Here is a 27,211-nt window from a genome sequence, read left to right as displayed (position 1 = left end):
GAGTGAAGGCTCAACAAAGGAACGATGGATTCTGCTAGCATTTCTGTCTGGGAAAGCTGTCCCTTCTAGACAATTAAGTTTCTCCCTGTATGTCCCTGGCACTTTTTGAGCAGTTGTCCCAGTGCTGGAGCTCAGAATGAGTGAGTCCATCACTGAGTAAGTCTGTGTACAAGCCCTTTAAGAGAAATATCTGCGACTCCTGCCATGTCATTCAGCCACAATCTCCACTGGTTGTCATAGCCATGGATTGTGGGGATTTCTCTTTCTGGTACTGGAACTCTGGGCTGGTGAGCCTACTGTGGGATTGGGACCTCTCATTCCTTTGGGGGGACCACTACAGCCAAGATATCTCTCCTGATTTTCAACCACCACACATGGTGCATCTCTGCTTCTCCTACTAGTCTCAAGGTGGCCTCTTATGTATGTCCCCAGTTATAGGACTCCTATTCAGCCAGACCTCAGACAACTCTTGATGATGGTTGTTCTGCCATTTAGTTATAATTTTGATATGGTCATGAGGAGGTGAGCAGTGTATACCTACTGCGCCACCTTGACCAGAATTCCCTATTTTTACTTTTCAATTATAGCTGCAGAAATGTCTTTTTTAAAGAACATGTGACCATCACTGTAGGTTGCTTTCTCCTATTCTTATACCTGATTCTCTTCTCTCTTGTCTATCTAATAAAGAGGCTGCTAAAGCTGAAATGCTTACTTTCCCAGCCTTCTTTAGTGTTCTGGACGAAATACGTAACACAGAGCTGGCAGTGTGATGTGGTTAGTCCTGTAAGTTCTGTCTTGGATGTTAATGCAATGGCCTGAACTGCAGAACTCATTTCAGCAGTTCAAAGATAGCAGGCCAGTGTCTCTGATTATCTCAGCCTTTCTCTTAGTCTTTTTACCTCATGGTCACAGAATAGCTGCTGCTGCTCAATAAGTTCAAGTATCTCTTAATATCACTGATTATCTTATTGGTCTCAAATTTTCTTAATCATATTTTTTTCACAATTGGTTTATTTGAATTAGAATCATATTACATTTGGTTATTTTTAAAAATAATATATATCTTAAGCTCCAAATTTATTTTTGTGAGATAAAAGTAATCCCTAATTTGGCCTTACTGGAGTTTTGTTTTCCTTGCAAACTGTAATACAGTATATAAGTTCTAAAAATTAAAATTTATTTTCTCTCATTAGCAAATTAACACACCGTGCTTATAGAAATCTTAAAAAATATAGAAAAGTAGAATTAAAAAAAAAAGAAAATCAGAGTCCCATCACTGAAGTACTGGTAACATATTTTCTTCCAGTGTTTTTTGTACAGTTGTGATTACACAATACTAACAAATCTGTGTCATTTTTTATTATTTTAAAAAGTATTTTAAGGATGATGAAAATATTCTAAAATTGATTGTGGTGGTGGTGGTACAACTCTATGAATATACTAAAAATCATTGACTTGTACACTTTAAGTAGGTGAATAATATGGCATGTAAATTATATCTCAATAAAGCTGTTATAAAATTTTTTTGAATAAGAATTTTCTCTTACAATAAACTCTTAATATTTTTAATTATTATAAAATTATCTATCAAGAGGCTATACTTCAACTTATTAAAACACTCCCCTATTGTTAGATATTCGGGTTGGTTCTACATTTTGGCTACCATAAAAATTGCTGCAGTCAACTTCTTGGTACTTAAGACTTGTCTGTATCTAAAATTAGCTCCTCCTAGAAGTAGAAGTATTGTGCTAAACTGTAATATTTCTTAAACATTTATTGAGCATTTATTAGGGGCTTACTATTAGTCAGATATGAACCACACTAAGTACTTTATTTGCATTATTTCTTCGAATTCTTCTTTACCCTAACAGGTCTATTCTAATCCTACTTTCGAAATTGAAACTGAAGCTCAGAGAAGACAAGTAACTCACTCAAGGCCACAGAACCAATACACAGAGGAGCCAGGTGCTGACCAAGCTCTGTCTGGTTCCAGAGGCCATGGTCATTATGTTCCCTCATTAGACCTTATTTTTTCAAAACTTGCTAAGTTTCAATGGTAAAAATGCTAAATTATTTTCTTTTCATTACTGGTGATGTTAGATATTTCCTTGTGTTTGCCAAACTAGACACACTCTTTTTTTGTTAATTGCCTTTTGTGGCCTTTCTATAGTTGACTACAATTTAAAGAGTGAATGAAATGTGATCGATGACTTGTCACCATAGTTAAAAAGAAAAACTCAGGCACAGTTTCTTTTTTAGAAGTGTGCTCCAATGTGGAAGCCCCTTTAATGATGGCTGACATGACTGGGAGACTTCCCTATAATCCAACTCTTTGATACAAGTGCCTGCTTCTTCCCCTCATTCCTTCCACCTGGCTGAGCTCGGATACAGTGCAAAGGAAGACTACTTGGCTACATGGCTGGCCTTTCCCCTTAAGAGCAGTCCTGTTCCTTCTTGAAGCAGGAGAGCTTGGAGGCAATCATTGCTATGCTCCTAAAGCACTTAACCAAAGAGTGGCTTCTTTTCCACAGTTATGTAGACAAATACCACAATGATGAAGATGCCAAACACAGCAAGCTTCAAGCCCACTGGAAGCCTTTCTAGCTTCCTGTTCCCAACATTCTTGTTTATTACGCAGTAGTCTTTCTTTGTGGTGTTACTCCATTCTTTGAATCTGGTGTTTGGTGCTCTTGAGGCACACCTGCGAAAACATTAGCGACTCTTAGGGTTGCATACATCTACGAGCTGAGCAACCCCTGAAAGTGTGTGGGCCTTGGTGCTCAAGGGAGCAACCCCAGTGGGGCTTTAGGGAGCAGCCCTCTATCACTGAAAACCTATGCTAATTTTGACAAATGATAATAACAGGGTTCACAGGGATGTGAGCTTGAGAAAATCCCACCAAGCATTTCTTTATCATCCACTTGTGTAATGCTGGCATAAAGCCCTGACTCAGGGCCTCACAGCTCCCTTGGTCTCACTGGAGATCTGTAAGAGTGGATGAGGGCACCAGTATGCAAGCCCTCTCTCTTCCTTCTTCACAGGTATAACTGCTACCTTTCAGGTTATACCTGAAAGGTAGCAGTTATACCTGTGAAGTGCTTTTGAAATCTGCTTATTTTGCATTTAAAAGGGCAAGAGAATACTTTCTGAAATCTTTTAAAGTCTTATGTTTTCATTAGTCTAATCCTGGAAATTGGCTGAAGTTTATTCAGAAATTAGGGAACTTTCCAGAAAGCTTTACTTTCTGACTAATAAAATGGCTGGTCTTGAGCATTTATTTCCACTACCTGCTCTTTTTTTCCCTTCTTTCCCCATTTTCCAAGACACGAATAGGAATATATATCTTGAAATGACTACACATCAAGAACCTTGGGTTCTGGTTTCAGTTCATTGTGACTTTTGGCAGCCCCCTCAATCTCTCTGGTTCGTTTCCTTACCTCTAAACATAAGTGGTGAACTAGAACTTCTTCAGCTTTGAAATTATGAGATATTACAAATTCTCTTTCTCAACAGATTCTTTTCAGACTCAAACTCTTCACAAAAGTCTGAATAACAGTTTTTTTTCCAGGAGTTACATAAGTCAACAATATCTCCTCATATGCTAAGAAAAGTATTACCTTATTTTCTCAGAATGCTTATGATCCAGACAGTAGATATCTTGGACTTTTGGTTTAGTGCGGGAAGCCTTGGGTCTCTAATGAACAGACAGAAAATATCAATAATTTATTTATCAAGAAGATAATATTTATCAAATTTTCAAGAAGAGGCCTCATGATACAGTTTCTAATGTCTTGTACAAAGGACCTTATCAGACCTCTTATAATCTGAGGACTGAAAAGTTCTTGGTACATCATGTAGTTTAGTACTTCATAACACAAATTTTAAGTGTGCCTTTATTCAATAGTAGCAAAATCCTCCAAGTTCCGTGAAGTAATATTTTACTTCAATGATTCATACTTGAACACTAGACACACCAGTGACGTGAGCAGCATTCTGTTCTTAAGTATCATCTATTTTGCTCTCTTATTTGTACTTTTATTGCTTGGAACTTTTTTATGAGCATGCGTCATTTTTATATGAAAAATAAAGTTATTTTAAAAAACAAGTTGGGTATGAACAATGACTAGAAAATAATTTAGGAAAATGAAAATGTTCTGTATGAAGAATAGGAGTAGAGACAATCATATTTTCTTTTTCCGAAAATTTCTTTCATTCTGTTATTTTTTTAATAAAGTAAAAAAGGATAGCTCACTATGCCTTTGTTTCCTCTCTGTGAAATAAAATTGTAAAGATTAAGAGGTTTAATCCATGCTAAATGATTAAACATCTCTTAGCATATAAGCACTTAATAAATATTAGTAATAATGATTATGATAATAATCATTACTGTTAATTTTGTGTTGCTGTTTTTCCTTATGTGCCTGGCTTTCCTCGATTGTCTATTCATATTTAATATTCAGGTCTTATCTTCCTCAAGTGTCTACAATGTCCAAGAATGCAAAGAAGTGGTGTCATATGATGTTGTTAACCACCATTTATTGACTGCCAGGCTCTATTAACTCATTAACTCACTGAGGCCTCCTAGACAACCCTACACTCATCTGGTATGCACTATCATTGCTTCATTTGGGAGATGATGAGTGTCGAGGCATAGAAAGTTTAAGTAACTGTTTAAGATCACACAGTATCATCAGTGAAGCTATGTGCTGGAACCACTACACTAGACTCCTCTCTATCCTTCAGTTTCTAAAAGAATTTCCCTCCTGTTAAAAGTCTTTTTCATTACTCTCATTCACTCAGATTGGTTATCTGGTCTATATTCCTTTAGTCCTAATACACATGTTCTGTACTTTATTTTATTGACCCAAAGTTTCATTTATTCATTCAACAAACATATGTGGTATGCTGCGGAGTGCCAGGCCCCATGCCACTGTGAGAATTTCTGAAGGGATCATCACACTGTTCTTGCTCTAAAGAGCTCACCCCTGAGAATGGTTATGTGTAAGTATCCTGCACTGACTTCTTTTATCACTAATCAGACCACCTGTTGGATCTCATGGAGCTGTCTTCTATTTCTCTTTAATCAAGACACAATATCTACCACTTTACATCATTGGTAGCTTGGTCTCTATCTCTTCACAGGGGCCCAGGACCCCTGAACATGAGACAAGCCTCCTGACATCTACTGTGTTGCAAGATGCCTCATGAAACAGTAGGCTATGGACAAGGGAATCAGGAATTGAAGAATTCCTCAAAATATGAGAGGAAGATAGGACTCACCTCCTACAGGGAAAGGACTTACCAATACCAGGACAGAACAAAAATCAGAAGGAAGGTCAAAAGTAGATGTTCTGACAGCAACATTGAGATAGATGGGACTAGGGTATGATGGAAGGTAGGACATGAGACACTGGGGCACTCAACTGAGTCACAGAGTTACCAGGAGAAAGGACAGACCTGGCCTTAGCAACTGTGTTGTCAGGACACTCCAACAAAGCACATAAATCTAGTGACTCTGAAATGTCACCTATAGGATGTGTTGTGTCAGTAGGTCCAATGGTCTCAGCCTGAGGTGGGTGGGGAGGACATGGCCTGCTGTACCATCATTTACTGCCGACAACCCCTTTCTTAGTAAAGGCCACCAACAATGAAACAGCTTTGGCTTCCATCTCTTCCTTCTACTCCCTGCCTCATCTTCTTAAAGAAGATGTTCTCAACAGCAGTGTAGTGAAACCCAAGCAGGGCCTCTGCAGATGGTGGGAAGCTGTACATGACACAAGAGCACCATGTTCAAAGAGGCACCATTCCCAGTGTAGATATCGAAGATGTACAAACCACTACAACAATTTCCTAGAAGACAGAAGCAAAGGCTTTTGAGGAAGAGAGACCTTAAAAATTCTCACCAAGGTGCCACTTGGGCTAGAGGTGGTCTGCTTACCAATAGATACTTCAAACTATTTCCAAAGGTGTTGGAAAAAAAAATTTTTTAAAGCACATTCTTTTAAAAAATGTTTTTAATTATAGGAAGTTTCAAACATATACAAATGTAGACAATGGTATAATGAACCTCCACAGACCTGTCACATGCAACTGCTTTTTAATTCTCTTAAATTTAAAAATAGATATGTTAAATAAAGCATTTGGGGTAGAAGTCTGGTGCGAAATCAAATTATAGGATTTCAAAGCTCTTAGGCAATCAAATACTCTCTCTCCTCTCTTTCCTCCTGCCATAGGAGTTTTAGGTCTTTGATTTCCTTTTCTTTTATAATTTATGTCCTTTACTATTATTCAAATATAGAGTTCTACAGTATGCAAAAGGTGAACATTTTGATTTTCAAAAAAGGAATAATTATAGCCTATCAACTTGACTGTGTAGCCATCAATAAATACAATAATTATAAAGACTATCTAACAGGGAAAAGGGATATCAATTAATGTTAAATGAGTAAAAAGAGTATAGAGTTGTATGTACACAGCGACAGCGACTGTGTGAATACATACTGTATATGCACATAAACAAAAACTAGAGGGAAACTGAAAAATGAAATCAGCTTTTGTGTCAGGTATGTTTGTAGTTGATTTGTTTTTCATCTTTAGAACATTCCTTTAATGCTGTTATAATACGGTTTTCACTATAAACATCATTTATAATGGAACTTAAAAATATTGGTGTTCATTAAAGCTATGGCTTAGTAAGTGATAGTAAGTGGCACCATGGGGAAATGTAATGTCTTTGCTCCTTTTCCCCTATGCCCTGAGCTAGAATCTGCAAAGATGGCTGTCTGGGCAAAGTGTTCACAGCTGAGAGTGGGGACTGTATGGCCTCCTCTGTTTCTCCACCCGCTACACTGCACCTCTGGCATTCAAGTCAAAAATTACACCCATCCACATATTGCTGATCACAGCTGTATTTATAAATGTACTAATTATGAGATATGCCAATATAATAAGCTATGAGTATCTCATTATAATATTAGCTAACATGTATATAGCATTTCCTATGTCCCAGGCACCATCCTAAGCATTTTACATGAATAAAGTCATTTAATCCTCACTACCGCCCTATTAGGAAAGTGCTCTTGTTACGCCCATTTTATAGATGAGAAAAGTGAGGCGTGGAGAGTTTAAGTAGCTTGCCCATGGTCACACAACTGTTGAGATGGTGCAGCCAGGAGTCAACTCTGGCAGTGAAGCCTCAGAGTCCCTGCTCATAATCATCATGCTGTACCACAGAATGGTAATGCTGTTTTACTAGAAGGGAATTAGAGCACCACACTGCGAACCTCTATTATCTCGTCATTCAACATGCCTCAATTTATTTAATCTTTGTAACAGCTCTAGGAGTTAACCATTATAGACACCATTTTATAGCTGAGGAAATAAAGGCTTACAGAGCTAAAGTATTTGCCCCAGGTCACACAATTAGTAAAAAGGCAGAGCTTTAACTTATGCCCAGATATTCTGGTTTTAATGCCTATGTCTTTTTGTTTTGTAATATTTCTATTGGGAGAACTCATCATTGAAAATAAATCAAAAAATATTTCTAGACACTGTTTTCATTAATTAATAAATTATCCAATCATTAATTTCCTGTGGAAGTAACACGTATAGCCATTAGATCTCTTCTTGAATATTTCAGATGAAGTAACTTTTAAAGATTTTTCCAGGTAGACTATTTCGTGCTAACTCTTATTGCCTACCTATGTATATCAGATTGAATCTGAGAGTGCATTGTGTATGTGCTATTGTGTCATATCATATTATAACTACAAAACACTGGATTACTATTCACAGCCAGAAAGAACAATAATAATTTTGTATTCTAATTAAATCATTACTCATCCAAAAATGTATTTGGAATTTTAAAAAATAATCTACTTTGACTAAAATGATTAATATTTGTCCATAAAGACATACAAGTTTGTTTTGCATTTCTGCAAGATGTGTATTTTACAGTGTAGACCCAAAGCTAGCCTGAAATATCAGAGGCCGACATCTACAATTATGGGCAATCAAGGAAGGCGTGCTGAGTGCTGAGGTCCCTGCTCCCTCCTCTCTCTTATTCTTCCAGGACTTTTTACTGTTGGACTTTGAAGAGTTAGGAGGCAGTGACACACCTGGGGGCGGGGATGAAATTCTCTCCTAACCGAAATGTGTTACATTTTCCAATCACTGCAATTTTTTTAAAAAGGCCTGTATGTAGAACCAGACATTTTTACAAATGACTTGGCAAACTGGCAGTTGTGATCTGCTTACAGCCAGAAAAACCTCTTGATTTAGAGCTCTTTAATATTGAGCTGACCACAAATCCCTTTATGGACTAAAATGATTATGTTAATAAAAGATCTTGTAATAATTTCAGACTCATACTTTATTGTTTTTACTTCAACCTTGATTTAATAAAGCTCTCATTTAAAATATTATGTTATTTTAACCTAAATAATGATTTTGAATTCATTAAAAAGCCTTTTAAAATAACCTGTACCACATTAACAAAAGAAAGGTTAAAACTTTATGATCATCTCCATTCCCGCTTTAAAAAATCTTCTAGGAAACAAGGAATAGAATGGGAACTTCCTTAGCTTGATAAAAGTTGTCTTCCAAATATGTACACCAAAAATCATCCTCAAAAGTAAAATGTTAAAAGCTTTTTAAAATCAGAACCAAGGAAAACATTTCTCTATTATGACTCTTATTTAATATTGTAATAAAGAAGTCTTAGCCAGCACAATTGAACAAAAAGAAATTAAAGATATACAAATTAGACTAAAAAGAATCTGTAGAAAATTATTATAATTGCAAAGTTCATTGTTATAATACAAAAGTTATTGACAAAAGTCAAATGCATTTATATATTCCAGCAACAAACAATTTAAAACATAATTTAAAAAAGATACTATTCCTAACAAAAATTAGCAACTAAAATTAACACCCTACCTGGTAATAAAGCTAACAAAAGATGAGCATAACCTTTAGTGAGAAAATTATAAAATCTCACTGGGGAAAAAAAAAAGAAAATTTCAATAAATGTAAAGACGTAACATGTTTGTGAACAGGAAGGCTCAACAGAGTAAAGATTCAGCTCTTTCTAAGTTAATTTATAGAGTCGACAAAATTTTAATCTAAATTACAATCTGAATTTTTCATGGAACTTGATAAGCTTATTCTAAAATATATAATGAAGAACAAAGGGACAAGTAAAAAATAAAGATACCATTTTAAAACAACAAAAGGGGGGTTGCTATGGTAATGAAGACATTCTGTTATGAACACAAGCTAGACAAATTGATCAGAATAAAGACCTCATTGCATTAATCATGGTTTTTATTTTTGTATTTTATGATGCTTTGACATCTTGTGGCCTTGCTAATCTTGGAGAGACTGCTTCTCCCAGAGCTAGCTAATTTCCAGAGATTGTAAAGACTTGCTTGTAACCAAGGTTTTCACATGCAGGCCAACCAATCCAAAACCCGTTCACTCAACCTTCTCCCTTATCTAACTCTCACTTAGCAAGCAATTATTTCCTCTGTCCTACAACAGCCCAGGGCCAGATATTGGACAACTAGGATCCACCCCTAGAGACCAGAACCTGCTGAAATTAGTCAAACTAGCTGATCCTAAAAAGCTTACATTGCCTCACCCATTCGTTCCTGCAAAAACTACAGCGAAGCCTGTGCCGTGCCTTCCGCTCATTCCTGCCTCCTGAGGACTGACCCTGATACTTCTCTACATGGCCCTGCATGATATCATGTGCCCAGTCCTTTTGGGAACTGTAATAAACTTCTTTCAAAGGCAGTTGTCTCTGTGTTTGTCACCTTACCATATTTAATTAAAACAAATCCTGGGTATATTTTAAAACTCTCATGCATTATAGAAACTTGATATATGACAAGAGCTAACAATGTAGGTCAGAGAAAGAACAGACTATTCAAAAATGGTACTGGAAACAAGATGAGATAGATGTACTCCAAAATTTTTCTGTTGAATAAAGCCAAAACCCTGAATACTATAGATAAAGCAAACATGAGGTTCTGAAAAGTGGAGAAAAGCAGATGGGCTAGGGACCTCAGGACCATAGAAATGACGTGGTGAACGTCCTAGATTTTCTTTTTGCCTCACATAACCTGGACTGGGTGTTAGAGAAACTGGCAACCTAGAAACACCAATGAGTGCAATTTTTTAAAAAAGCCTCCAGAAAGCCAAAAGACAAAGAAAGAGAAGAGAGGCAGCCTAACAAGACAGAAAGCTTTTGACAATAACTGCCCTACTCCAGCCAAACAGCTCACCTCCACCTCCACTAGCCAAGGTGCACGAGAAGCCTGGACTTCCACCCCTACGTTTCAGACCCTTCCCCTCCCCACTGGGCTGGTATCAGTGGAGCCACATGGGACTCTCCAGAACCTCAGCAATAACAAGAAACTCACAAACATACAACAGATGTCAGTGGAGGTCCAGTGGGAGACCTGGACCTCTACCCCACCTGCCCAATAGCAAAGAGCTGGTGCCCCTCTTCCCCCACAGCATAAAGTCTGAGGAGGATACTAAAACAGAATATTTCAATAAGATCCAGAGTCTCTCATAACTTGAGTGAGAAAAGACAATAAAAAGTCAACACCGAGATGACACAATGTTGTAATTATCTGACCAGGATTTTAGAGCAGCTATCATAAAATGTTTCAGGAACAATATGAACACGTTGAAACAAATGAGAAAATATTAACTCTCAGAACCAAGTGAAAATTTTATAATACAAAAAAATTCAACAACTGAAGTAAAAAAAAACTCACAAGGTGGGCTTGACAGCAGAATAGAGAAGACAGAGGGGAAAAAAAATCAATGAACTTGAAGGTAGAACTGTACAAAACACTCAAACTAAACAGTAGAGAGAAAATAGACAAAAAATAAAGTAATACAAAACAAAAACCAAGAATCTCAGGGCCTTTAAGAATTATAACAGAAGATCTAATATTTGTGTCATCAGAGTCCCTGAAGGAGAGGAGAATGAGGTGGGGATGAAAAATGTATTTGAAGAAATAATGTCCCAAATTTGGCGAAAGACATAAATCTACAGACTCCAAATGCTAAGTGAATTCCAAACAGGATAAACCCAAAGAAATTCATGCCAAGAAATATCATAAGCAAACTTGTCAACTTTTGTGCATCAAAGGACATTATGAAGAAAGAGAAAAGGTAACCCCTGGAATGGGAAAAACATTTGCAAATCGGTATTTGATAACAGTCTCGTATTTGGAATATACAAAGAACTCTTATAACTTAACAACAGAAAGACAAACAATCTAATTTAAAAATGGGCAAATGATTTGAATAGACAGATCTCCAAAGAATATGTACAAATGGTCAATAAACATGTGAAAAAATTCTCAGCATCATTAGTCATTAGGGAAACGCAAATCAAATCCATAATGAGATACCGCTTTATACACACTAAGTTATGTATTTCAAAAAGCTGGGGTGGAATAACAAGTTTTGGCAAGTATATGGAGAAATTGGAACCTTCACACATTCGTGGTGGGAATGTAAAATGGAGCGGCTGATATGGAAAACAGTTTTGCCCTTATGTAAACATAGAATTACCATATGACCCAAAAATTCTACTCTTAGGTATATATCCAAAAGAATTAAAAACGTGTATTCAAATATTTATACACGAACGTTCATAATAACATTATTCTCAGTAGCCAAGAGGTGGAAACAATTCAAATGTCTGTAATGGATGAATGAATAAACAAATTGTAGTATATCCATACTACAGTCATAAAAAGAGATGATGTGCTGATACAGATACATGCTACAACATGTATGAACCTTGAAAATGGTACACTAAGTGAAAAAAGTCAGTCACAACACATTATATACTGAATGATTTCATTTATATGAAATATACAAAAAAAATCCATTGAAACGGAAAGCAGATTAGTAGATACCAGGAGAGGATTGTAGAGTAACTGTTTAATGGGTACTGAGTTTTATTTGGGAATGATGAAAATGTTTTGAAACTAGATAGAGGTGGCATTATGAATGCCCTATATGCCACTGAAATGTGCACTTTAAAATAGTAAATTTTGTGTTATGTGAATTTAGCCACAATAAAAAATTTTCCGATTCTCATCGTTGTAGTGTGAATAGCCTTATGTCTTTAGCCTGAAGAAATAGATACTGAAGTTTTGGGGAGGGAGTAAAAGATCATGATGTCTATAATTTAGTTCAATAAAAAATAATAAATAGATAAAATTATAAAACCAATGTGGTAAAATGTTAACAATTCATAAATCTGGGTGAAGATCACATAGTAATTCTATAAGTTCAAAATTAGTTTTTTAGTTACACTTTTTAAAAGGCATTGAGAAAAATGTGAAAAGACAAGCCCACTGGCAGACAATGTTAAAATGAGGGGGGCTGTGCATGTAGGGAGACGGGGGGCAGGGGTTACATGGGAAATCTCTGTACCTTCCTCATAATTTTGTGGTGAACCTAAACTGCTGTAAAAAAAAAAAAAAAAGACAAGTCCAAACTACTAGAAGATATATGCAACATTTACAGCTGACAAAGGATTAGTATACAAAATATGTAAAAAGCTCCTTTAAATTAACAAGAAAAAGATCTACAAGCTAATAGAAAAATGGGCAAAAGACATGAACAGGCATTTCACTGATGAGAAAACATAAATGACCAACAAACATATGAGAAGAGGCTCGACTTACTAGTAATAAGAGAAATACAAATTACAACCATAATGAAATATGCTTTTATGCACACTACATTACCAAAAATTAAACCTTACAAGACTAATTTTTGAAGAAGATTTAGAACAATAGAACTCTTAATATTTTAATATATTGCTGGTAGGAATGTAAAACGGTGCAGCCACTCTGTAAAGCAATTTAGCATGATCTCTTAAGCTAAAGAGATATATATCCTTTAAGTCAGCAGCTCCACTCCTGAGTGTGCTCATTCAATCACAAAAACAATCGTGCGTATGTAAACAATGGATCATGTGCCATAATGTTTGTAGTGGCATTTCTTGTATTAGGAAAACTTGGAAACAATACAAATGTCCCATTAATAAGAAATGGATAAATATATTTTTACAATAATTACATAGCAGTGAAAATGAATGAATGAGGGCTACAAATATTGGACGAAGCCCATAACATAATGGTGAATGATAAAGAGAAGTTACAGAATAATACTTACACTACGGTATCATTTAAATAAAATCCAAAATCATGAGAAACTGAACTAATGTTTGTGGATACTGTAAAGAAAAGGAAAAGAATGATAAGTAGAAAATTCGGGATAGTGGTTACATTGGGGGAAATGAAGGAAGGGAAATACGATCGGGGAGAAATATACTGGGATTGTCGCTGAATTAGCAATGATTTAATTTTTAATCTCTAGGGTGAGAATCTAACTGCTCGTTATACAATTCTTTATACCTTTTTAGATGTGTTAGATATGTTATAATAAAATGTCAAAAAAGGTTTTCGGATTTTGAATTTTCTTCTGTCTACTTGGGCAAATTCCAGGTACCCATACATATATAAATTAGCTCATTTAAACTGTGCTGACTTCTGTATCATGGCTTTAAGGTATGTACAGAAGAGTCACTGAAAAGTGTCTCTATGGACTCTCATTGCAAAGCAATCACCAGAAAGAAAGCCTTTGCTTACACAAATGAAGAGATGTCCTTCTGGGATACCATGAAAAGAGACACTGGAGGGAGCTATTTCACCACTTAGGTGCCTGGTTGTTTTCCCTCTTCCTCTGGCAGGTTGATATAATGGAAAGGGCAATTGAATGGAAATTAGGAGACTGGAATTCCATTTCTAATTTTTCTTCTAACTCTGTATGGTCTTAGGCAAGTCATATCCCCTCTCTCTGCCTGTTTCTGCATCTGTAAGAAGAACCATACAGCCTCCACCAGGAAGCCTTTCAGATAGGAGATTCCATGCTCAACAATTATAATAAATTATGCCTAGACTTAGGCATTGTGATGAATAGTGCCTGGTACTCATGAAGTCCCAAAAGATCAAAATAACTCAGGGATGCTCATAGGGGAGGTATAACAGGAAACTCCTCTCCCTAAAATGGATATACATACATCTATACCGATAAAGCAAATTATAAACTAGCTAAAATCTGTTTTGTTATATTCTTAAGGGAAAGGAAAGCTGAGTTTTCTAAACAAATTCATATTTTTCCTACAGAAAGGGAACACTACTGCTCATAATTCAGTTTTATGAAAATAAATAAGTTTACCTTTATTATCATCTTAGAATCATTGTAATCAGAGTTTGGTTTCACTATCTCTTCCTGCTGCTCCTCTATTTCAAAAACTGGGTTCTATTGCACAGAAAGAATCAGCATGTAATCAATAAGATAAAGACACATTGACCATTAAGCATATTTAAGCATATCTACTAGGAGGTCAGTATTTTTACAGGAAGAATGTTAAATTACATTCCTTGCAGAGATGGCATTTAGCTCCCATTAAAACATATCAAAGGTAAGAACTAAGGGCTTATTAAGTAGTTATAGAATATGTAATTTACTCTTCACTTTGACCCAACTGAAATATACAACTACTATGGGGAATAAGGATTTTTTTTTTAATTAATTAAGAAACTATTATAGAGATGTTTAACATCAGGTTTCCTAAAACCTTTATACGCAACTCAAACCACGCACTTAATGGTAGTCCTTAAATATATATTCCCTTGATACATTGGACCTTCTGACTGTAGCATTTGGGGTAGGCCCTGCACATGCTAATTATAGCCTACAAGGTATCTTATCAGCAACAACAGCAATTGAGACACCAGGAGTGAAAACCCCATTCAAGTTTTGGCACAGAGACATTGAAACAAAAATGAAAACCAAAAAAAGAGACGTGAAGCTTTCCTTTCCTGGGATGTCAGTGTGTCCTGCACAGGAAGTGGGGCAGAGGGCCCTGAATGCAGAGTGTCAGAATGCCTGGAGGCCAAAGAAATGGAATGTGGGGGGCTGTGTGCACTGGGGCTCCTGGTAGTTGAAGGGTGGCAGCAGTAGGGGTGGGGAAGACCATGGAGGCTTTAGTGTGTCCTGTGTCCAAGGAAGAAACACAGTGATGGGAGGGCCACATGGAGGTGTTGGCATGTTCAGCGGTTGAGGAGGTGGTTGGTCATGAAGGTTATGCAGAGAGGGAAGTGGCAACTAAGATTGTGAGATCGGCAACACTGAAAATTAGAAAGCTGAGCAAAAAGTAAATATATCAAGGCAATGGAAGCCAGGTTTCTCACTGTCACAGAAGTAACTTACAAACATAGAAAGGGAAAAGTTTAGGGAGAACACTAAAACGTTAGATTGTAATTAAAGATCAACGTGAACTCATAGTTTTTAAATTTATATAAAGATATAAAAATAGTTATAGATGCATACATGTATGTATACATATATACATGCATTTATTTTCCAGCTCTGTCCATGGAGAGGGCCTAGAAACAATGACTCCCCAGTAGCAACAAACTCACTAAAGGCCTAGATCTTGGTATCTAAACAAACACCATCCTGCAGGAAAAAGAACCAAGGCTCCTGGGGCAGGAAAAGCACAGATGCCAGAAATTTTTGTGCCAGAAATTGAGGAAATGTTCAAAGTGGGGGCAAGGAATGATGAGGACATGTCAAAAAGACACAGTATCCATCTTGTCAAATAGTCAAATCTGGGACAATTTGAGCATTAAAATGAATAACAATATCAATGGATACAGCCTATTGAATTAAAGAGAATCAATGAGTCATACTAATACGAATGAATGAATGAAACGAACGAACAAATGAATGGAGAAGTAGAATACCAACTAATAAATGTAGATGGAATAATAGAAATAGAAAGTCTCAATGGGCCATCATTATAATGTAAGTTGATTTAGATAGTCATGTGACCTAGGGCTAATGGATGAGGTTTTTTATAGGAGGGCTATGTTCGTGTCATTGCAGAATATTTCCCCACAAAATACCATTCTAATTACAAACGGGAAAACAGTGGATTTTATGGAGAGCCCTGACAGACACCAACTTTTCCAGGTGACTAGAGTTAATATCACCAGCGGTGGAACAGGATGACATTGTTCCCTGCTGTGATATACAGAGAAGAGCACAGCATCATTCCCAAGGAATTTCTGCCCAAAAGACCTCTATGAATAGTCAAAAGGAAAAGTCACCCTACAGAATGAAAGGCCTGTACTCTTTAAAATGGTCAAGGGCATGAAAGCTAGGGACAGATTGAGGTTCTGCTGTTCCAGACAGAAGGAGACCGAAGAGCACCGGCAACTAAAGGCAACGTGTTCCTGGAGTGGTCGTGGACCAGAAAGCAAAAAGACATTATTGGGACAGTTGGTGTAATTTGAATGGGGTCTAAATATTGGATGGTGGCATTGAATCAATGTGAGTTTCCTTAGTTGGAGTGTTATGTGGTGGTCGTGTAGGAAAAGTGCCCTCTACGGGGTGGGCAGAATACATGCCAGAGAGCTGAGAGGCTTCGAGTCTCAAACCATTTGGAAAAACACAATGATAGTGTACACACACACACACACACACACACACACACACACACACACACAGAGCAAATGTAGTAAAAGGTAACAATTAAATAATCTAAGTAAAAAGGATATGAGAATTCTTTATATTATTCTTGCATCTTTTTCTAAGTGTGAAATTATTTTTAACGTTTAAAGAAGCAGGGGAAGAATTTAAGCATCAGATTAAGAAAGGAGTCCTATGTAGGGAGGGCACTTTTTAAAAAAAGCTTGGTCTGCTTTGTTAAACACACAGCACTTACAGAGAACAATCTTTAATTATACCTATATATTTAATTATATAAATATATTTGTAGGCACTCTGATAAATTACATTCTGTAGCACTTAGGAGTTCAATACTAAAGATTCAGCTTCCATTATATTACTTTTCACTTAAGTATATTGCTTTATATTGCAGATAATTAAATATCATATTTTTATATAATAATAACATTAATGATAATAATAGTTCTTATTTGTACTTAGACAGCTCTTATTATGTGCCATCACTACTCTGTTTTATATACTTTAACTAAATCCCTGCAAAACTCTATGAAGTTGAGTCTACTATTATCCTTATTTATAGACAAAGAGCTAAAACATAGAGAGATCAAGTGTCTTGTCTAACTTAGTGGCAGAGCTGGGATTTGAACCCAGGCAGTCCAGCTCTAGGGTCCTTATTTTTGATATACATATTCTGTGTTTCCAGAGCTCATTTTGTAAGTTTCTTCAGGACAGGAACGAGAAGGTCTAGAACAAGACCCTGTATTCGGTAAACAGTTGTTAACTCCCAGGCTGAGACCCAGGGCTGGAAGCTCTCTTGCAACCCTTTCCTGGATGGTCATTAATTCACTATAACCTAAGCATCGTCTCTCAAAAGAATACATTAAGGTATGTCTAAGAGACAGAAGCGATGGTACAGAATAGGAAGGTAGAAAGAGAGAGCTCATCGACATCAACATAGCACAAAGGCTCCTTTCAGTTCAGCCAACAGAGACTGAGTGACTCCCCTCCCCCCATATGCCTGACATTGAATTAAATACACAGGGTTTAAAAATATAAGTTCAAAAATTTTACAACCTAGAGCAAAAACTCTTAGGGAGAAGGTGGGAGTAGCGGCTAATGGAAAATGCAAATTCCTAGGCCCAGAGCCACAGGACACATTTTGAGACATTCCTAGGAGAATGTGACCAGATGAGGACAGAGCATTCGAGGCTGGGAGAACAGAACGAACAGAGATTCTGGCAGGAAAGAGCATAACGTGTGTGGGGGCGAATAAGGAAACACCTAGATGGGGCCAGGGGCTCTGAGGAGCACGCCTTCGGGGCCAGCGCCCTCGGGACATTGGATGCGACCGTTTTCCGCAAACAGGTGTGCCCATACAAACACGTCAGCCTTTGGAACCAGTCCCGAGCCCAGGGTGACCATATGCCCTGATCTGTCAGGACAGTCCTGCTTCACTCCTATTATTCCAGCAACCCTTCTGGTCAGTGTCCCCTTTTATTCTCAATAGCATCCTGTTCGGAGTGATAAATTACACGGCTGCCCTGTTGAACCCTATCCTACTTCATGCAGCCTGACGTCGTGTTCCGCCTCCCTGCCATCCTCACATCCCATTTCTCCTCTTTGGTAGAAGAAGATTTAGAGCCTGAGTTATATACATTGGCTTCACTCCCTACTCCATCGACGGAAGCTTAAGCTGTGTCTAGAGTCTATTGGATGAGAAAATCCTCAATTAAAAAAATATCGACCTTGCTTTCTAAGTGGTCTTAATCACCATATCAAATGGGCTGCATATGTAATTTGATAAAACACACACATACAGTGCTAAAAAGTGTCCAGAAATTGACTTAATCTAAATGTCAAATTGGTTTGTATTCAACTAGAGACCTACTAAAATGAGAGGAAAATAGGTGTTTATTGGTATTTCAAAGAAATGCAAATACTCCCTTTCTGAGTGCTTAGAGGACTGTTAGGTACAGACCACTGCTCTCAAGTAATTAAAATCTATGGTGTTAGACAAGTGTCTCAATGAACACACTTTCTACTACCTTTTACATGGAAATTTAAATGCTTATTTACATTTACTTTCGGATTTAAAGTTGAACAGATGTCTTGAGGCCCTTCTGAGAATCAAAATGGCTTATATAAATCCTCAGATCAAAACATTTTATACCATCGCAAACTTTCTATTTAATTCTATTGCCAGTTCAAAATATCGATGTTGTTTTATTTCAGGTTTACCTAAAGCAAAGTCTGAAGAGCATTAGCCCCACCTAATGCATTTTAAATACTCAGGTCGCGTTTTCTCCTGTGAATGTCTGAAGGAGCTATACAGAAGGGAACAAAATTTACCGAATGGAAAGGATTCCTTTCATGAGCCATTTAAAAGATTTTTTTAAATCTTTTTAGAAAATTTGATCCCCAAATTACTTCGTCAAATTTAAATTATGTTTAGATAGGAAGCTAAAGTTATAGCTTACTGCAGGAATGTTTGCCTGGGGTTTCATTTCATTTATTTAAACACAGCAAGTAGTTTAAATATGAGACCGTATTTGCAAACTAACCTATGTGTCACTGGAAATGTTTGGTAGACGTGATGAACTGATTTTGGGGCTCCTACTATGTGCAAAACACTGTGGAGGCTACTGAAGGGACTAAAATGCAATTGTAAAAGGAGTGGCCTTTGAGACGTTCCTTAAGTGATCACAGGATTTTAACAGGAAGAAAAATGGAGCGGAGGGGGAAAGAATGAAAAAGACTCCAGGTGTAAAGAACAGTTGAGGCCACGGTGCCTCAACATGGGAAGAGATGTGAGAGGTGGAGAGACGGGGTAGGTGTCGGTTGGGTTGGATGGTGAGGGAGATAAATTTACAGGAGAGACTGAAGTCTCTTCGTGGTGTGTGGTAAGTTTGCATCTTATTTTGAAAAGTTTCCAGGCAAATGAATGACATGATTGAATCTCTGCTTGCAGAGTTGAACAGGAATTGGTAAAGGTTGGAGGCAGAGATCAGTTAGGAAAGTATCGCAATCGTAATTTAAAAACAAACAGACAAACAAAAACTAATATGGGTGCAAGCTGGGATAGCAGCAGTGGGAAGAGAAAGGAAGGCTAGATTATTTTAAATCACAAATCGAATCCATAGGATTTGGCGATTATTTATATGAGAGGAGCTGTGAGCCTGGACAGTGGGAAGGCGGTGGAACCATCGAGATAAACAGAGGCCACAAGTGCAGGTGGGTGGTCCTGGATATCCTGAGTGCGAGGTGCTGGGGATAACTCTGGGAAAACTATGAATACATCTGTATAACCTATGAAATGTTCATCATTACAAATAACCATTTGTTATTTGAATGCAGGAAGGAGGGAAGGAGCTTTCCAAGAATTAGTGGATATGCAGGACCTGTGGCTCAGGAGGGAGGTCCTGTGTGGAAGGTCAGACGTGGACTCACTACGGAGGGGGTGAGTGAATGAGACAGCTGAGGGAGATGGTGCAGAGCAGGAGGAGAAGAGAGCTGGAGACCCAAAAGATAGTCAGAATGGAAACAGTCAGAGGAGCAGAGACCAAGTTGCTGAAATCTAAGGAAGCAAGCGTCTCTGAATAAAGAGGGACCAAGGTCAGGAGACTGAGAAAAAGTCACTAGCACTGATGTCTGGAGTTCATTCCGTGAACGAACCGTGCCGCGTTCTGTGCTAAGAGCTTCACCTGCCTTTCACTTCACACCCGCCGGCTGAGGTAGGTACTGCTATTATATTAAACTGCGCGAGGAGGTTCACATCCGTTAGGTGACTTCCCCAGAGTCACACAACCGGCTAGTGGAAGCACAGGGACTTTAAATGAGCTAGGCTTCACTCCAAAACCTGTACTCTCACACACTTGGCGGAGCGCTCCAATATGATGCTGCGGGTAGAAGCCAGATCTCAGTGTCCGGGGAAGAGAAGCGGACAGGAACTCACGTTTATTCCGTGCTCCCTATGGGTCTAGAACTGTGCTCAATGCTATGTGTGAATGTAGCACGCGTGGTGAAAGGTGAGAGAGGGGAGGACAGCTGGAGGGGAGAGGAGGGCGGCTGCTACTTCAGGGAGGGGCAGGAGGACCCTTTTACTCTGGGGTAATAGTCTCACAAAACAGAACTGCATTAGAACAAGCTTCTTCAAACTGGGATTTCCCCACTGTAACGGAATGAAGTGACTTGCTATTTCCTTTCTTAATACCTATGAAAAGTGCTATTTCCTCTATCTAATATATGTGTAAAAGTATTCATGCATTAGAATTGTACATACTTTTTTGAGTCTCTTGTGTTTTTCTGATGAGAGTATTTTTCCTTTCAAAATGATAGTGACATTAAGTTCTGGATCATGGGAAACAAAAGGAAAATAGGCCATGAGAACATACGAGCTAGCCAAGAAAAAAAGCACCAAGTATCAAGGTGAATTCTATCAATCGTAGGGCGGAAGATTTTAGTGAGGGGAAGACAGTTTACTCTGCCCTTCTGCGGTAAAAGAGCATTTCTGCAGTGGCCTTTGTGGAACACACTTAGGCCTTCCCCGGGGAGCACGGGGAGGGCTCCTAACAGGGAGGCTGTCACATCTGTACGCCTCCAAGAGCAATACATTGCAGAGTCCAAGCCGCCCGCTCCTCTGGGCGGCTCTTTGCAGTCTAGTCATTGCCCCTTCAAGCCGGCCGTAAGCCTTGCGCATCTCTGAATGTCAAGATAGGGCAGGAGAATTTTCTCCTTCTGTATCCAAAGAATCACCCAGGGGAGGGGAGGCCAGACCTGTGCTAAAAGGCTTTAAAAGTCAGGGGAACTGCCAGGGCAGAAAAGGCTGTTGTTGATCGGCCCTCGCCTTCAGCCTGTGAGGAAGCATTTAGATAAACTTGGGGCTATCATGTGCTCTTGCACATCGGCAGAGCTTTTAATGGGGGTGGGGGAGTTTAAATGAGTTCTGCAAGTCAGAATTATTTGAGAAATTTGAAAACACTAACGCTATGTCTTCCCAGTATCAAAACAATGAGTGAAAATGAGAAAAAATCGAATCTACCCATTGTTTGGATGATCTAATGCTCAGCCGCAGGTCCAGAGTTACCCCATCCCTCCCACCACAGCCCCACCCAGGACTAGGTGTTTCTGTGAAAAGCTCAAGGCCGAATCTCCACAGGACCCCACCAGTTCCATGTCAAGCTCTCCATTCTCAAGGCACCAGGATCTGAGGCTCCTCCAGTGAGCAAACTCAAATGTCTGACTCAGACCCGACCTAGAGAAATGGCTTTCCTATGTGCTACCACCGGCCACTGACGTCGCAGAATTGCATTGCTAGGGCAGGACTGACCCAGAGCTTCCACCTCTGACTTGACTGCCCATGGTTGGCCAGCATTAGATGGACAAGTGTAAAGCAATGGCAAAGCTTACAAACCAAAGGACCAATTTTCTCTTAGTCTCAGCGTCAATGTGTCACTGTGTGTGCTGGGAACCAGGGCAGCTTGGCCTGAGACCATGACAGCTTAACTTTGCAGCTTTGACCTGCAGTGCTTGGCGGTCACAAGCCGTGAGTGCACAAGCTTTCTTTTCCTTTCAAGCCTGGCACTGCATTTCATCAGAGAGCTGGTCTAGTCCCTTCAGCTCCTTTCCAGGGCAGGAAACAGAGGCAGTCGGGTCTGGGATAGGACCTTGAACACATCCCATATCTCTGAGGCACCCCCATGCTAACTGTGCTGCTCAGGGGCCAGTGGGGTCCGTCCCTAAACCCTGCTGCCCTCTCTAATGAGGCTGGCCAAGCCAGACTCTTGGGGAAAGCTCTCATCTGTGCCACCTTCGATACCAGGCATTACAGGGGACTTGTCATAGGGCCGCAGGCACTTACATTGCTTTCTTAAACTATTAATTTGAACTATATGAAATTGCCACTTTTTTTGTAGCTCGAACATGGTCAAAAATGTAATGTATTTATCCTTATCGTAGAAATTGTGAGAAAGGTATAAGGCATGTGGTGGAAAGAGCACAATTATGAGAGTTCAAATCTGGGTTCAAATCTCAGTTCTATATCCCTTTCATTCAACAAACACATACTGAATTCTTATGGGCCTGGTCCTGTCTTAGGAGCCAGAAATGTAGTGGTGACAAAGACACATGGGTCTAGCTCTTCATGGCACATTCTAATGGATGCTTATCTTCTGAGGCCACTTCCTAGCTATATGATGTTGGGTCTGTCACTTGGCCTATCTGAACTTCAGCTAAGAGTTATGAGGGTTAAATGAGATAATGCAAGTTAGGTTGGAAACACATTGGCAGCTTTCAAAAAACGGTACTTCATGTTATTTTACTGTGCTTCATAGAGAACTCCCAATAAATGTTTATTGAATGAAAGAGCCTTGGAATATATTGTGGGACTCTTTAAGCCCAGCCCCTGAGAGCCCAAACTAGACACCCTTACGGGAGAATGGTGTGCCACAGAAAGAGGCCACAGTAAAGGAAGCCCTCAGATCCCAGAGGCCACCATTCCCTATCCACCTGGAACCTGGGAGAGACCCACTGTGATCAGCTCCCATTAAGTCGGGGGAGCAGTAGGCACAGAGAAGTACAATCTGGTTCATCTTTCTTAATGGATGTAAAATCATTTAATTCAAAGAAAATAACAGTCAAATTTATCAGTTGAGGCAAAGCAGAGGCTGAGACCTCAAAGGAGACCTGGAAATTACCTGTAGGAACGTCTGGTTTTAGAAATCAAACACGGATTTGGCTCTGGTTGGTAAGAGCACATGCAAATTGACCAGTTCTTCCCCCCACTTTCCACCCAGTTGAATCACTGGCATGAATATAAACATGTAATTAAGCATTCCTTTCGCAGCCCAGGGGCCTGTTTTCCAGGCTCTGTGTGCAAACAGGCCATATGGCTATTTCATAGGTTACCCTGCGTACCATTTAAAGCTGTATAAGTCGTGCTGGACAAGGTATTAATAAGTACAAAATTTCTATCAAACAGTATAGCTTCTGATGGTACCTTTACTGTCATCATAGTCCTGAGCTCTGTCCAGCTTTCTGGTTCCATTCATCACAGGTGATGCACAGGGAGGTGAGACCAACAATTGCATTAACTTTTTTTCGTATGTTTTTCTGGTGGAAGCTGAGGAAGAATGTGGAGAATAGATGAAGTCATTCCGTTTGTGTATGGGATCTTGGTAGGTTCAGGTATTTTACAACTCAGATCCTTATTCTTGTACCTTATATCATTAATTGTGGTTTGTACAATGAGGTGGACCCCACAGCTACTCAACTCACTCCTTCCCTTCCATAAACACTTAGGGCGAGGACTCTATGGGTTAGCCACGGAGTCAGGCACTGAATACAAATGAGAAAAAGACTGACAAAGTTATAACCCTATCTGTTGGGAATATGGACAATAAATACATAAATAGTTAACATAGCGCCTATACTAGAAATAGTAACAATAATAATAAAAAAAAACAAGGTGATATAATCAAGGGTAACTGGTTTTTCACTGTGAGAGAAAAAGGATTTCTTTCTGTCTGGCACCATACTTCCTAATCTGTAAGATCTGAGTATATTTATCACCTCTTCCCTTTTTATAGTTTTCTAGTTTTTTTTTTAATTTTCCTATTTCTATTTTAATGATTTCCGTTGCATATGTTCATTCCCCTATAAATGATTTTAAGTCTTTGGAGTAGTTTATAAGTAATAAATGACCTGTTCTAATGTTTGCGGCATACATACGTAGTATTGGGCCAGGTGAAAATCCAAGCTCATCAAGTCGATTCTGTAATTCAGAGTTACTCAGACACTTCATGTCCACCATGGTGATAGAGGTTTGGTCTCTTTTCTGATAGTGGAATCTTTGAAATAGTAAAACATTAAATTCATTAAGATGGCCTTACAAATAAGAACTAAAACTTTACTCATCCACAGAAGTGTTTACGACCCGATCTCCCCAATCTTGGAGGCGCACAGGCGGTAAAGCAAAAACCACCACAAAATGCTGTTTTCTGCCATAAATCTCTCCCAGGTTTAGTTGCCTTAATAGAAAGCTTTGGATGAGTGTCACTTCCCCCAGTGTCCTTGGGGTTCAATTATTTCTAACTTTTCTACTCAGCGAATATGAGAAATATCTTCTGCACAAAACGAACAAATATTTCCATTATTGCTTAGGAGCTCTGAGTAAGAATCACGTTCCGAGAAGACAAGAAGTTAATTAAATATGAAAGAGCTGAGAGATTTTTAGTGAGTTAAATAAGAGTTATTTATCCCTGCCCTCCTTTTGATGAGAGTACAGAGAGTATGGAGGATTCCGTTATTGCAAACAGTAGTAGTTTTCACACTTGTAATTTAACTCTGAACCTAACGAGATAGTAGTTTTTAATTAACCGCCAGCAGACTTTGTAATTGCTGAATTGGCATTTGAAAAAAGTCAGCTGTTCATTCTCTGGCACGCAAATTGATTTTTATAGATTTACGCATCTCGATATGGCTTTCCAAACCTGCAGAGCCTCAAGTTCAATCAGTTTTATTCAGTTGATCCCTCTATCCCCCCGAAACTGACCCGTCCACCTACTTAACAAAATCCTGACAAAGACAGAGCCATTTGTCAAACGTTTTAACAGAGATTTTTAATTTAGGGGTTATTTATTGTACCTCATTTCTACCATGTTTCTGGGCTTTTTAATAGTGTAGTGAAAACAACGGCAAGACAATTACTCGGCATTGGAGGATCTGGACCAATTTTAAGTAATGACTTTGCCTTTACTGGTGATCAGTCAATGTCCAATTAGGAAGAACATTGTACACAAGCTAGAAAAAGCTGTGAATTGTCATGTATAATAGGGTTGTTTGACAATGCCTAGCTTAACAGTTCTCCACTTTTAAAGCTGTATTTTGACCAGAGTCACATTTTGACGCACAATAGGTGCTTAGTAAACATATGGTTTCCTTCTTTCCTACTTGTTTGGGAAGCTGAATTAACCCTTTCAGGTCACTAGTAAACAACCTAATGTTAGGAAGGAAAAGGACAATGCACTTCCTTTCTATTTCTTTTTTTTTAACTGGAAGCTGGCTTAGATCCTGTGACATTTCTTCTCAAGAACAGCTGTCTGTTGTTTTACCACCTTCCCAAAAATAACCTCTGAAAGAGCCTTCATCAATTTCAAGTGACACTAGACAATTGCCTGGAGGGAATACACATATGGAAGAAAAATATTCAAATGGAATCTAACTGTATGATTAATCCACTTACCCCTTTACATGGTTGTCTAAAGTCTAAGCAGTTGAGTTGGTTACTAAAGCTGAGTGAGTTTCACCCAAGGGTTCTCACTAGCAACCAATCCCTTTTGCCTGTTAAATATTATGATAATCATAATACTGACAGTGTGACATCAGTAACCCCCATAGCAACAGACTGATGCGAAAATTAGATGATTAATTTAACTTAAGTTCAAACAGAGGGAGGCACTGGTCGACTTCATAAGCTGACTGCCATGATGAAATGACGAGGGATGCAGAGAACTTATCATTATGCACAGGAAGTGAGGAGAAGGAGCTGCTACCAAACTAAATGGTGCCAAGAAACTGGGAAGATAAAGGAGAAATCAAACAAACAAGCGTCTAGGCTGTCATCAAAAGATCCACAGTAGTAGGTGGGTAGTTTGGCCATACCCTCTAGGGAAAATGAGAAAGTGGAAGAAACCTGCATTAACTTGTTAAGGATTTGCTCGTTTAAAAACAAGAATCAGAGAAGAGCACAGGTAAATAATAATACATTGCAGAATTTTGATGGTTTGGGCCTTTTCAAAGCACTTTTCCTATCATCTCATTCATCTGCACATTCCTATAAGGCTTCTGGGGCAGATACTATCATCTATATTGCAGAAGGCCAGTTTTGTTGCTGTTGCTTTACCTTGTTTCAGGAAAGATCCCTTAGACTATTAGCTTGCGTCTTTCAAAAGAAACTGCTGAGACAATTATGCAAGGCAAATTACGCTAAAGCAATTATGCAAGACAAAATGTAACTTTGGGAAAACACAATGCCTTAATTAAATACCAGAGATAGGAGGGAGTCACCTGAAAGGGGTTAAGGGGACAGTGGAGCCAGCCTGCTTGGAGTCAAATCCAGCTCTGTCTCTTACCAACTGGGTGGTGTCGGGTAGGGAAGATTACTAACGTTACTGTGTCTCCTTTTCTTCATCTGTAATGGGGATGACAATGATACCTACCTCACAGGGCTGTTATGAACATTCAGTGAGTTATAATACACAGTGAGCATTATATAAATGTTTTTCTTTATTCTAATTATTCATGAGCCCTATCCTCAGAGGATTTCCACATCTTTTCTTCAGGAGGCTCCACCCTATTTACACTTGCCATGAAACCTTCTCATTTCAACACTTTCCAGATGCTGGGAAAGGACTGAGCACCTCTGAGTGCATGGTCAGGGAGGCTCACTGAGTGATCCCAAGCTGTGGTTCCAACGGCTATGGCTCCAGAGTTTCTGAATAGAGCATCGGTTTCTAAACAAACATGTAATAACACACATTTGCCTACATCCAAACATTGGATGCACCAGACAAAAGACTTTGAAAATTGACACATTTGTTTCAATCAAAGCAAATAAATGATAGGCTTGGGTTAT

The 27,211-nt window shown here is 38.6% G+C and overlaps 1 protein-coding gene across 1 annotated transcript in view; it reads right to left on the bottom strand.

The window, feature by feature from the left end:
* Positions 1–1,642: 1,642 nt before the first annotated feature.
* Positions 1,643–27,211, bottom strand: part of LEMD1 (LEM domain containing 1) — a 55,393-nt gene continuing 29,824 nt past the window's right edge. The window contains exons 3-8 of the mRNA XM_039881770.1: positions 26,094–26,241; positions 24,307–24,425; positions 23,576–23,698; positions 20,861–20,928; positions 3,618–3,694; positions 1,643–2,701 (exon numbers count right to left, since the gene is read on the bottom strand). Coding sequence (XP_039737704.1) covers positions 2,503–2,701; positions 3,618–3,694; positions 20,861–20,928; positions 23,576–23,698; positions 24,307–24,388 — 549 coding nt within the window. The 5' untranslated portion in view covers positions 24,389–24,425; positions 26,094–26,241 and the 3' untranslated portion in view covers positions 1,643–2,502. The remainder of the gene's footprint in view (positions 2,702–3,617; positions 3,695–20,860; positions 20,929–23,575; positions 23,699–24,306; positions 24,426–26,093; positions 26,242–27,211) is intronic.

Source organism: Pteropus medius, unplaced genomic scaffold, assembly GCF_902729225.1.
Source record: "Pteropus medius unplaced genomic scaffold, Ma_sr-lr_union100, whole genome shotgun sequence".
Lineage (NCBI taxonomy): Eukaryota > Metazoa > Chordata > Mammalia > Chiroptera > Pteropodidae > Pteropus > Pteropus medius.
Note: the sequence above shows the minus strand (reverse complement) of the source record. Positions and strands in the feature narration are given on the sequence as shown.